The sequence below is a fragment of the Pan paniscus genome, chromosome 1, assembly GCF_029289425.2.
Source record: "Pan paniscus chromosome 1, NHGRI_mPanPan1-v2.0_pri, whole genome shotgun sequence".
In the NCBI taxonomy this organism is placed as follows: domain Eukaryota; kingdom Metazoa; phylum Chordata; class Mammalia; order Primates; family Hominidae; genus Pan; species Pan paniscus.
In genome coordinates this window covers 160,103,049-160,115,629 of record NC_073249.2, presented here as the reverse complement: position 1 = coordinate 160,115,629, position 12,581 = coordinate 160,103,049, and the positions used below count along the sequence as shown (strand labels likewise).

General features: G+C 36.5%; 1 protein-coding gene across 2 annotated transcripts in view; it reads left to right on the top strand.

Moving 5' to 3' along the window:
• The first annotated feature begins 2,932 nt into the window (after positions 1–2,932).
• Positions 2,933–12,581, top strand: part of DYNLT5 (dynein light chain Tctex-type family member 5) — a 30,841-nt gene continuing 21,192 nt past the window's right edge. The window contains exons 1-2 of one of the 2 annotated variants that reach the window (XM_003806947.4): positions 2,933–7,219; positions 9,284–9,405. In XM_003806947.4, the coding sequence (XP_003806995.1) occupies positions 9,287–9,405 (119 nt within the window). In that variant the 5' untranslated portion in view covers positions 2,933–7,219; positions 9,284–9,286. Of the gene's footprint in view, positions 7,220–9,270; positions 9,406–12,581 lie in introns of both variants that reach the window. The other variant, XM_034967030.3, reaches the window with a different exon arrangement.

Genomic DNA, 12,581 nt, shown 5'->3' with positions numbered 1-12,581 from the left:
AATGATTGAACTATGAATAACCAGAACCTCAATAGAAAATGTATCCCTTCACCTTTCAGAAAAGAGATCAAATAATAACACAATAAGCTGGTATCAGGGATTTGCATTTTGACATTTTGTTGTTTCTTTTTAATTTTGTAGATTATAATCTCCTGTTACATCTATATCCACAGTACTGTAGAATAAGAATTCATGTCCTGAAAATGGTCCCAGGCAATGAAAGAGTCTCAGTTATCAAAGACATTAAGTCAGATTCATTTATTCATTTTATTCCCAAGTCAGAATAAAATGAACTAGTAGGTATTAAAACTATTTTCAGTACTAGGGGTTAAAACAAAAAGAAATTGTTCCAGTTAACCAGAACACCATTTCCTGAACGTTATGATCTTTAAAAGGTTCTGCTTTAGCAAGATAAAAAGTATAGATGATGCTACTTTATTTTGGCAACATGGAAATTTTGTTTTTCTTTTCCAATAAAATCCATATTTTCGTGAAATTTTTAAAAATAAATTTTTATCAAGAATTAGTCTGAATTTTATCATAATTGAAATTTATAATTACTAAGAATTAAATTTTTAATCATTTTTAAAGCTGTGTTCTTCTCTACACCCACAGCCAAAATGGAAATTCACTGTATGGTATTTGGGACTATATTTCACCTGTAAAAGAAAGAATGTCCACAATTCAAACGGTTTTGAGTTAATAGATAGGAATCCCTCAGTCAAACTACAGAATTTGTTTGTTTTATATATTCTTAGTCAGCAAAGTGTTTGAGCTATAATTACAAATATTTCCATTTCTAAATCTTCTTTTAGAAAAGCAGATAACTGTAATACCTTGGCTCTGCCACTGACTCCTGCCATATGATATTGGACAAGTCACTGCCCTTTTCAGTTTCTCATCTTTAGAATGGGGAGTTGGGATTGCCAGTGGTTTTCAAGCTTTTCTTAACAGCAGGGCTTTTTTTCTAATAAAATTGCACATGGAATCCTGGTAGGCAAAACAGCTCAAAGCAATGCAGGAGTTTCTCCAACAGTTTAAATCGGGGCTCCCCAGAGCATGGTTTAAATACCATAACAGTACACAATGATCTATCATGTGTCTTCCAACTCTGAAGTTCCACAGTTGTAATTTACTCAGATAAACCACCTTTTGAGGCTTTATAAGCAAACTTGTAAAATCACAGTAATTGAATGATATACAATAAAAATTGACAGAGTGTGTACCATGTACCAGTCACTAGAGATATTAGCTCATTTAATCCTCTTATCAATCAAAAAATTGTAAGTACTCTTTTTAATTCCTGTTTTACAAGTGATGACACTGAGGCTTAAATAGAGTAATCTCCCCAAAATGACACGGCAGCTGAAAGTAACCCAGCTATTCTGACTGCAAAGGAAACGCCTTAATTGCTTTGTCCATCCTGAACAAAACAATCTGTTTTATGTCACTATACATACTCCATTTGAATGCCAAGGTAGAAGGCACCATGAAAAACCATTACCAAAATAAGGATAATTCCAAAAACAAAACTGTCAAAAAAGAATCACTGCTTCTCAAAATATGATTGGTATCATCACTTATTAATGTTTTGTATCATCACTTATTAATGATTTTGGCTTGGTCACCACTATGCCTGGAAGGTAGTAGGCACTGATAAACATTGTTAAACACCGTAACAACACAAAATGATCTACCACATGTCAATGTCTTCCATCTCTGAAATTCCATGATTCTACTTTACTCAGATATACCACCTTTTGTGGCATTATAAGGAAACATGTATAATCAAGTTCATACAAGCTATACACAGTAGGCATCGATAAATTTGTATTGATGGCATAAACTTCTAGGGATGAGATTTGGGAATATACATTTTGATAAGTGCCCCAAATTTGAGAATCATTGCTCTAGTAGATCTCTAAGGTCCTTCTTAGTTCTGACATTATATCAGATTTTAAGCATTAAATTCTAAGATGAAAACCATTTTTCTAGTCAGTTTATTTTTCATTCAGTCCACTTAATTTCCTCCAATCTTAAAAAAAATTTTTCCCTAGGAAAATCCCTATCTTTTTCTTAAAGTTACTCTGTTATACTATCTCAGTCTCAAAGTAGCCTGAAATGCGTTTTCTCATTTTCATATTTCTGTCCTTTTCTTCAATGTTTTAAAAGACTTGAAGTAGAAGGGAAGTTGCAAGCTGTTATTTATTCAAATACAAAATCCTAATCAATATTTCCTTCTTTGCAAGGGACATTCAGATCTCTAACTTGTGAGTTGAACCTATTTATTTTGTAAGTTTTGACTTTACAAACATGTGGTAGCCTCATTCTAAAAGAGTTGCACGAATATTTTTTCTCAAAATAACCACAGGCTGTAAATTAAATTGAACAATACAGTAAAATATGCAGATACATACTAAACAGATGAGTGTGTGTGTATGTGTCTGTATTTAAGCTTTTCCTTTTCCAAAAGATTATACATTTGAGCAAAATCCCATTCCGTCTAAATGTACTCATTTTGCCACATGGTTTTCTGATCAGCAATTTTTTTAAAAAATGGAAGTGTTACATTATATTTAATAATATCAAAACAAGAGTGATCTCTAAATATAGCTTTGAAAGTTAATATAATATGATGTGTCCATGCAATGAGTCAAATTAGATTGTTGATATAAATGAACAAATCAATCCAAGTTACATTGATTAAAGGGACTATTTGGATGACCAGCCTCACCGTCTTTTACTGTGTGCACTTTCCTCTTAAGGTTTTGTTGTATTTTCCCTGCTCCTTTAGGCTTTTTTTTCATGTGGAAAACAGTATCTAAATGCCATTCTCTCACTTATGAATTAAATATGGCTACCATTAATGTTCCTTTTTGTCAGTGGAGTGTATGGAAGGAAAATGAGATAGGAGTACATTGCTTAAGTCTCTAAATATTAAAAACAACAACAAAACACTTGCCTTTCCCTTGTGTCATTGCTTCAATGTTCTGTCGTCTTCTGCAAGCTAGAGTTGCACTGCTGACATCTAATTAAGATCTAAATATCTTTCATGAAGGAATGTCAAATGTAAAGTCTGTTGAGTTGACCATGGTGAACCTCTTGATTGGCCCTCACGTTTAATATCTGATTTCTCTCCTAAATGGGTATGTCTATGAGGAAAAGACACCTATTTGTTGACATTGACCATGGGTATAATAATTTATTCTCTAGGTTTAACTTCTAAAATTATTTTTCCTTTGATTTCTAACTGCCTCCTTCTATCCCTAGAGTAATACCTTGCCTATCTTAAATACATCTTTATCCTTGTAAAAAATGTTTTGGCAAAAAGCAAATATATTTTTAAATGTCCCGTAATGTTTTAAAGAAAAGAAGTAAAGTGTATTTGGGCTATGCTCACCAATATTCCAGTATTTTACAAATTGTGTTCTGGAAGATGTTCATTGTGGTCTGAGAACAAATAGTCCTATACTATAATTCTCTCTCTTTGGACATTGACAATAAATGTTAGTGTTTTAATGAAGCTTAAGAAAGTTATTGAATCAGGTAAAAAAAAATTTTTTCTAAGCACACCTTGAGAAACCTTTGGAAAAGTTTTCTTTTAACACTAGTTTATATATCCTTCAATAATTGTAAATAAAATAACCAGGAATGCTTTGAAAAAAACGCTTCTGGAATTTTGTTTTAATTTTAAGAGAATTCCTGTCATTTCAAATGAATTGTTATCTATTTTAAATTTCATTAGTATCTCTTAGTGAATTTAACTTTATCATCTAAAATATTCAAAACAAAACAATAAAATTATTTTAATTGTTTTTGTATTATTTTTAAGGCTTGCACCTATGACCAGCATATCAGACCCCTATCTGTTGAAGATGTTTCCAATTCTTTGCCATGTGGAATTAATGCCAGTGAATAATCTCCAGTAACGTTTTACTAAACAGCTTTAGGAAACTGAATCATGATAGATCAATGTTGACAGTATTTTTACATCAGCTTGTCAGAAATTATATTAAAATCACTTTGGGGAAAGCTAAGAGCAGTGCACTGTTTAGCACAGATTTTGTGAGATTCTATACTCTTTTAATGAGCATTTCATAGGTTTTTTTTTTTTGCTGTTTTTTTTTCTTTTTTTGCTTTGCTTTACTTTGCCAATCAGTTACTTTTATACCAAATTAATGAAGTTTCTTTAAAAACTTCCTGGTTAAATTGTCTGTTATCATATAGAAAAGAATCAAACTGAATCACTTTACATTTCTCTAAAGATAGTTCAGTTTTTAATCCATCCAGAGTTTGTGAATCAGCCTGATAGATCATAAGCCATTTATAATTTTTAAACATTCCATTGAATGAGTATATCATACAAATGTTAATTCCATCTCGCTCATTCAGTTTTACATTACTTTTTTGACTTTTTTTTCTCGCAAAGTAAATGCTTGATATTATTCATTCACCATCACTCTAAGGTATTTTAAATCATACAAGTAACTATCACAAGAACCACTGTCACAAGATCCAAAGTCAGATTTTTTTTCCTTTTCAAGTTGCTAGAATGATAATTCATATAGCTGTGTTGATTTTTCAGGTCAGAATTTAGTTCTTGCTTTGTTAAATGGACATACATGAAAGAGATTGGCTCCTATCTAATTCATATTCTCTCTCTCTTTATCTCTCTCTCTCTCTCTCTTTCTCTGTGTGTGTGTGTGTGTGTGTGTCTCTTTCCTCTCTGTCTAAGGGGAATTGGAAAATTGCTGCTGAATAATTTTTCTTGAAAAAGCCAAGTGTTGATATGATGATATATTAATCTTATCTATGAACAGAGCTTCACCACAGGCCAAGCAGTAATGTATACAGCTGGCTTTTTAAGCTGTTTGAGCACTATTGTTTTCTATTAAAAAGAGTTTTTGTTTGTTTTTCACTTGTATAGTAAAAGATCATATGAATTAAATACTCGGATATTAATTTTCATTCCTACTAAGTGGCCATGTAAGACATTGATTTTTTTTAAACTTGAACAATATAAGAATCTAGGAATCTCAGAAAGATTTTGCTGTGTTTCTATAGGTAATGAAATCCTGTCAATTAAGGAAAATGCTGTGTGTAATTTGATTTGGTGGTAGCCTTTATTTAGAGCTCTCTTTGATCTATGTAGCAAAAATACACTGTTTCTTTTTAATCTTGTACTAAGTACATAATTTCACAAAAATACCTTGGGCATAAAATATTTACAAAACTGTGAATTAAAATACTCAAGATACTTTTAAAGTTTAGTCAAAATGTTGATTCCCAGCCTTTTTCCTACACGTCTATTTCAAAAGAGTATACTTTTTTCTGACAGCCATTACTGCTTAGTCTGTAATGAAAGCTTTACTGCTTCTATGCTGTGCTCAAGAGAAAACCAACAACGGAAGCGAAGACTTGCTCCTTCACAGAATTGCAGCAAAGCTCTCTGCTGGGCAATGGTGACAGGAAAGTGTGTCATTGACTTGTTGAAGATAATCATGAGACCATCTTAACATTACTTGCCTTATAAGTTAGAAATAGTATGGATATCACTTTTTGTAAATAATAATTTTTGGAAATGTTTTTTGTTCATAATTTTCCCAATCACCTATTTCACAAAATCCTGAATATGCAATTATTTATTATGACACATTACTGCAACTAGGGCTCCCATTCCAGAACAACGTTTAATTCTATATGTAAGTTGTTACTGAAATGTGATTTCTTTTTCTGGAAAATAAATGAAAAATATGAAAATGAATTGTGAATATCTTTTGCTGTCAGCCTCTTAAAATTTTACCCACATTTCTGGAAAACTTCATTCCATGTTTAGGGTAGGGATGGTGGGCCAAAGGTCTGTCAAAGGTCAAAGGTTAAGAGTTAGACAACTCTCAGCTCTGTGATTTAAATATCGACTTGAGCATGTTACTCAACGATTCTACATTTCCTTATCTTAAAAAAAAAAATAGAGTAATGTCCCCTATGTCATAGTCACTGAACAGATTCAATGAGATAATGTTTATCCATCACCTAGCAGTTCCTATCTAGTCCATAGTAGATATTCAATCAACAATCCTTTCCTGTTCTTATCTTTGTGTGAGTAGAGATTGGGATGGGCAAAAATATCTATTTCTCTTCTTCCAACACTATCCTAACACTGTGCTCCACCGGAATCCCAATGTATTACTGTCAGCTAATGCTAATTGCAGCAGGACACGCATCAGGAGTCATGCCCTTGGCTAGATGCTTGGAGGCATCTTGTTTCTGCTTCCAATGATTGCCTACTACAGGAGGGTCCCTATAGTGTTTATTTTGTTTGCTTTTGGTTTGGGGAGGCCCAGTGGGCTTAGGCTGGGGATAGTCGCTAAAGAAGAGGAAAAGCCCATTCATACCAGCAGGTAGGTCCTCAACCCCAAACAGCCTCATTTCAAAGCTTCTTAGACATTAACAGGCTCAGAAGAGTCTTGTTAAGGAAAACGAAGGAACCCAGCCCGGTTTGTAATACATTGGAGTTAAGACCATGAGTTTCAGGGGCCGTGGGCGTATTATTTAACATTTTAGAATCTCAATTTTCCAATCCTTTAAAGGGAAAACATTCCTTTCTTGACAGAGTTATTGGGACGACTAAATCCCAATGTTTATCGGTATCTGGGGTATCTGGCCAATGTAAGTGCTCATTTACCTCCACATTCCACCGCCTGTGCCTTGGAGGGGGAACGTGCAAAGCAGCGTTAGGGGCCGGGGAAAGGGCAGGGCTACTTTACTTTGTCTTTGCGCTTCGGATTTCCTGTGCTAGGAAACCGCAGCATTTCCCACTCCTGCCCCTGATGTCTGCGGGAAAAGGAACTTGATGAGGGGCCCTAGGGGTGCAAATGTCTTTAGTCCCAAATGTCTTCCTCGCTACAGAATGAACCAGTTCCCCTCCAGCTCGCCGCCAACCCAGGACGCAGCCGGGCTCAGGGCGACCCCCAGTGGGCAGTGAAGATGAGATCCTCTACATCCTTAGGGCAGCTCAGAGGGCCACTCAGCGGCCAAGTCCGGCCGGGGCGGGCCGAGGGCTCTGTTTGAGGTCACCCTGGAGACCGGCCTCAGAGTCCAGGGGGAGTGCGCGGGCGGCCGCCGGCTGAATGAAGCCTGGGACGCGGGAGTCGCGCCGCGCGCAGTGTCTGCAGTGCCGGAGGTCTGGGAGGCTCCGGGCAAAGCCTCCCTGCTGCAGGTAGGGTCGGCTCTCTCTGCAGCGCGTCTGGACCCCAAAGGAAGGACAGGGGGCAAGGGATCGACCCTTTGTTGAGAAATGGCCCTACTTGGCCTCGATCTCTCCGCCACCTTATTCCTCCTCTCCCCAACACATAAGAAAAAATGATCCCAAATTTGGGAACTGAAAGTCAGTCCCAACCGTTCGTCCCCTGCCCCACTGCATGGCTGGGCTTCAAGAGTGATGGCCAACGCAGAGCCGGCCAGCAAGGTCATCCCCTGAGCCTGGGCGGTCTTCCTGTGGCTGGCCGCACCCATGAGGACCTCCAGGTCCCAACTCTGGCCTTTCTTGGGGAGGGGGCGGCCTGCAGGGCATCTTTGGAAACAGCTGAGGCCGAGATGGGTCTATGTGGCTTTGCAGCGAAACCTGAATGACCCACCTCATCAGGCTGTGTGTCTTTCCACACTCATAAACACACTCACCTTCCTACACACGAACACAGACACACTTATACACACAGGCACCTGCACACACAGAGATGCACACTCACAGGTACACACTCAAGGATGCTCACACTCACGTGCACACACACACCATGCTGCCTGCCTCACCCACACACAGCACCTCTGCTCTGACATTGATGCCACTGGGTTTTAGGGTATGTTCTTGTGTGCCCTACCTACTCAACTGCCAGCTCCTTGAAGGCATGGATTCTATTCTATTTTTATGCTTTGGTGTCTAGCACAGTATTTCCTTATTGGGGCTCTCACATTTATAGATTATGAAATAATTTAAATGAATACTTAAATTTGTAGGTAGACAATGAGGGCATTATTAGAGTTATAGTCTAAGTTCTGGGAAGTCCATTGCTACTACCAGCTTTTTAACAAGTATTAGTAGGAAGGAGGGAGTTTTCCAATAAATTATTTATTTAAAATTTAAGTCCTATTTGCTCCTTACAAACTATGTAAATGTTGCTCGAGAAAACAAAACAAACAACAAAAAATCTTTGGGAAAGCAAGGTTAATTTTTATTTTTATTTATTTATTTATTTTCTAGCTCCCTACCCCTAATTTTATTTTTTAAAGTCATGACGGGTAAGGAACAGTGGTTGATGCCTGTAATTCCAGCACTTTGGGAGGCCAAGGCAGGAGGATCACTTAAGGCCAGGAGATTAAGACCAGCCTGGGCAACATAGAAAGATCTTGTCTCTACAAAAATTTTTAACAATTAGCTAGGCATGGTGGTGCAGGCCTGTAGTCCTAGCTACTAGGGAGGCTGAGGTGGGTGGACCGCTTGAGCCCAGAAGTTTGAAGTTACAGTGAGCTATGATCATGCCACTGCACTCCAGCCTGGGTAACAAGAGCTAGATCCTGTCTCTAAAATAATAAAATAGGACAGGTAGAGTGGCTCATGCCTGTAATCCCAGCACTTTGGGAGGCTGAAGCAGGATTGCTTGGTCCCAGGAGTTCAAGACCAGCCTGGGCAACATAGACCCTATCTCTACAAAAAATTAAAAATGAGCCCAGCTTAATGGCATACACCTGCAGTCCTAGCTACTCAGGTGGCTGAGTTGGCAGGAATGCTTGAGCCCAGGTGTTTGGGGCAATAGTGAGCCATGATCATGCCACTGCACTCCAACCTGGGTGACAGAACAAGACCCTGCCTCAAAAATAAAATGTAACAGTGACAGCAAATATTAATTAGCAAAGTTGTATTATGGTTAAATTTGGGGGGCAATACAAATATTGGTTTCTGATGTAGGATAGCATCTTTCTGCTATACATGCATATCTTTTGTCAATGACCTCCATCTTCATCAGCTAAGCATTTTTGCTATAGCTTAATATCTGCTTATGTAAATAATTATACTATTGCATAAATAAGCATTTTCAGAGTTATCATAGTTCCAGTTTCACTGATCAGAATAACAACAAATATTATATATTGCTCTTGAGGAAACCCCACTTCCCCGTTCAAAAATGGTAGGAAAAGTATCTGTGTACTTTGAGATTAGTCCCTGTTATACTAACTAAAATGTTTCCGGATCTTTCTTTTGCTATTTTACAAAAGTCTTCTTCCATAGGTTATGATGATGTCAGACAATGCTAAAGACAGAGCAGCTCGTTCATGGAAGAAAAGAGGGAGTATTTCTTCTCTAAGTAATCATGAATTTTGGCGAAAGGAAATTCATGGGCGCATCAAAGAGTGAGTAACTGTCTAAAATAGTAAATTCATTTATTGAATAAATAGGTTCGTAATGTTTATTAGGAGAAGAAAACACTTCCTCGGGGACATAAAAAGAGATAAAATGGGCAAGTACAAGGTGCAGGTCATCTTTAGGGGCCATATTTAAAAAGAAAGAGAAAGAGAGAAAGCTTAAGTGATATGTTAATCCTAGCAGCATTTTTGCTATTTCAAAAATCATCCCAAAAAACCCTCTGCTCAAAAGAAACACCACATGCAATGTAAACCAGACACGCTTATATGTCTTTTGAGTTCTTCTCCTCAATATTTTATAACATAGGTTTTGCATTTTTGTAATCAATACATACATATACAATGTACTTAACATTATTGTATATAATTTTGTCATGTATTTTCATAGTTTTTTCCATATCCTCTTAAATGACTGCATAATATTTTGTCAATTTATGATTCTGGGTTCCTTAACCATTCTCTAATTATTGGACATTTTAAGTTTGTTTCCATTTTTTTCTTTTTTACTATATGTCTGTGCTTGGTCATTTTCCAGAAGAATAATTAGTAGGTCAAAGGGCAATAAGTAGATTTTTTTGGTTCTTGCTACATGTTGCATCTTTTCTCCTAAAGATATACATCAATTTTTAATATTTTCATGGCATTTCCTTTTGACTGCTGTTGGGAAGAAAACAAAACAAATTATCGATGTAGCAGTCAATTAATAATAGACTTTCGTTCTTAGTTTCTATAGCACTGGAGGATGTAGTATATTGAGTATATATTGGGAAGCAGGAGCTAGGGTGTCCTGCAGAACAGAGAGTAGAAGAACTGGAATAATTAGAATTCCGAAACCAAAATCTTTCTATTCTCAGAGTGTATTAATGCCTACTTGCAACTCCACGTTCCAGCCCTGGAAGTCTGTGGATTACACATACAATGTCTTTTACAGGTGGGAAACTGACTATAAAGGAGTAGCAATCCCAGCACATGTCAGAAGTAAAGATGGGAGAATGATTAATCTTTGTAATTTTTGCTTCTAAACTTTTCTGGCTGCTATTTCCAATAGTTAAGTGCAAGGGTTATTTTTTAAATTATTTAAAACTGATTGTTGGCTTAAATTCAACTTACGTTTTCCAAGAAACTATTTAAGTAATAGTCTGACATAAATTATGTACCCATGATATTTTTTTAAATACTGTCTCCAAAGATTAAATTGTAATTCCTATTTGCATGACTTTTATTTATCTTTTCCCCTTCAAAACAAATTTGTCATATAGAATCAGAACATGGCTACGTTTGAAGAATTAGAGATCACTCTTTTTAACCTATTATTGATGAAGTATAAATACATATTAAAAATAACAAGAATATAAAAATCATATTTATCAATACATTAGGATAGATTTTTCACTGACAACTACATTTAAATGATAACTATTTTGGTTTTGGACTCCTAAACAAAACATTTAGAATGGAACCTCTATTTGTACTTTTTTTCTTAAATAGCAAATGATCAGCTTCCAAGTCCCCTTGCAATGCAGACTATTTAGGAGGCTCCCCCCACCCCATGCTAACTTGTATTAATACTTGCTTTCCATTGGCTTCCTCACTATCTGGAATTAGACAGTACAAGTTATTCTCCTTCATGAATGAGGCTTCAACTAGTAGAAAAATTCTGAAAGCTTAGTGACTATCAAATACAGGCATTGTTTTGAAATTGCAGTGTTTTATGGAAAAACATATAACTTTCATTTGAAAATTACTTTAAAACAATTTTGAAAATATAAATTTCAATAATGTAAAACATTCTGACGTTTATTAAGGACTGAATACATTATCTCACTGAATCTCCCCAGCATTAATACTACTAGGTAGGCATCATTTCTACCACTTTACTAAGAAATAACTAAAGTTTACAGGTCAAGTAACTTGACTTAATGATTAGGACACAGTCCCAAATCCTGACTATGAGATACAAAGTCCACAGACCCCTATCTACTTCCATAGCACCATCTTCCCCACCATCTTGCGGGCATCCTCCCCTCCAGCTATACTCAATTATCCCTCAGTGCCCTATCTGGCCCCCAGCCATTGCCCCATGTTGCTTCCCCATGGGGTACCCCGACTCCTTGCCTGCAATGCTCTTCTTACACTATTCCCCTGGCTTTCTTCACTTCTTCCATCAGAATTTTGCTCCATCTCCACCTCTTTGGGAAGTGCTCTCTAATTACTCATCTGTGACCACCTCTACCTCCAGACTGGGCCGGATGATCTGCCTTTCTTCTCCTACTGCTTTCGCCTTCGATATGCACTATATTTGGTGATTTGCTTGTCTATCTCTTTCAACAGACGATGGACTTATTTGTCTTTTTAGCAGTAACCACACTTATAAGGAGGACATGAAGAGTAAAGGTAGACCTCCTTGAAAAGCTGCTTCTTATATGTGGTATAAGATCAGCACAGATTTAGCCCTACAGTCTTGGTCTCCATGTCTGCAGTCTTCCACAGTTGTAACTAATGCTTAACAATGATCCCCAGACAGCATAAATGTCTGAAATGCCTTCTGAATTACAAAATTTATATTAAATATTATTGTGAACTGTTCTCAAGATTGAGTCTGTTTTTAAGTTATCTTTTCAATTTAATGTAATTTTTATGTTTTATTAAAGAAAAAACAGAAACATCTTAAGCTGGATCTTATTATCCTAACATTGTAACTGTTAGTGTGTTGGCATATTTCTGTTAGACCTGGACATACATATATCAGACCCATACTGTCTGAGTCCAGACAGTACACTACACAGTGGTCATCATACTCCATCTGTAATTTCAAATTATTTTTTACCTGAACAATTTATAATAATAAGGATGATAATAGCTAACATTTATAGGGCCCTTACGATGAACCTTATTTATGTATCATAGAAGCTCCATAATAGGAGTTGGCAAACTATGACCCAAGGGCCTATTCCAATCTGCATCTGTTTTGCTAAATACGATTTTTACATAGGTGAAAAAAATCAAAAGGGGAACAGTTTTTTTTGCAGCATGTAAAAATAATAAGAAATTCAAATCTCTATATGCATAAAGTTTATTAGGACACAGCCATTCCTATTCACTTATGCGTTGTCTCTGGCCACTTTCGCACTGTAACAGCAGAGTTGAGTAGTTACAATAGAAAC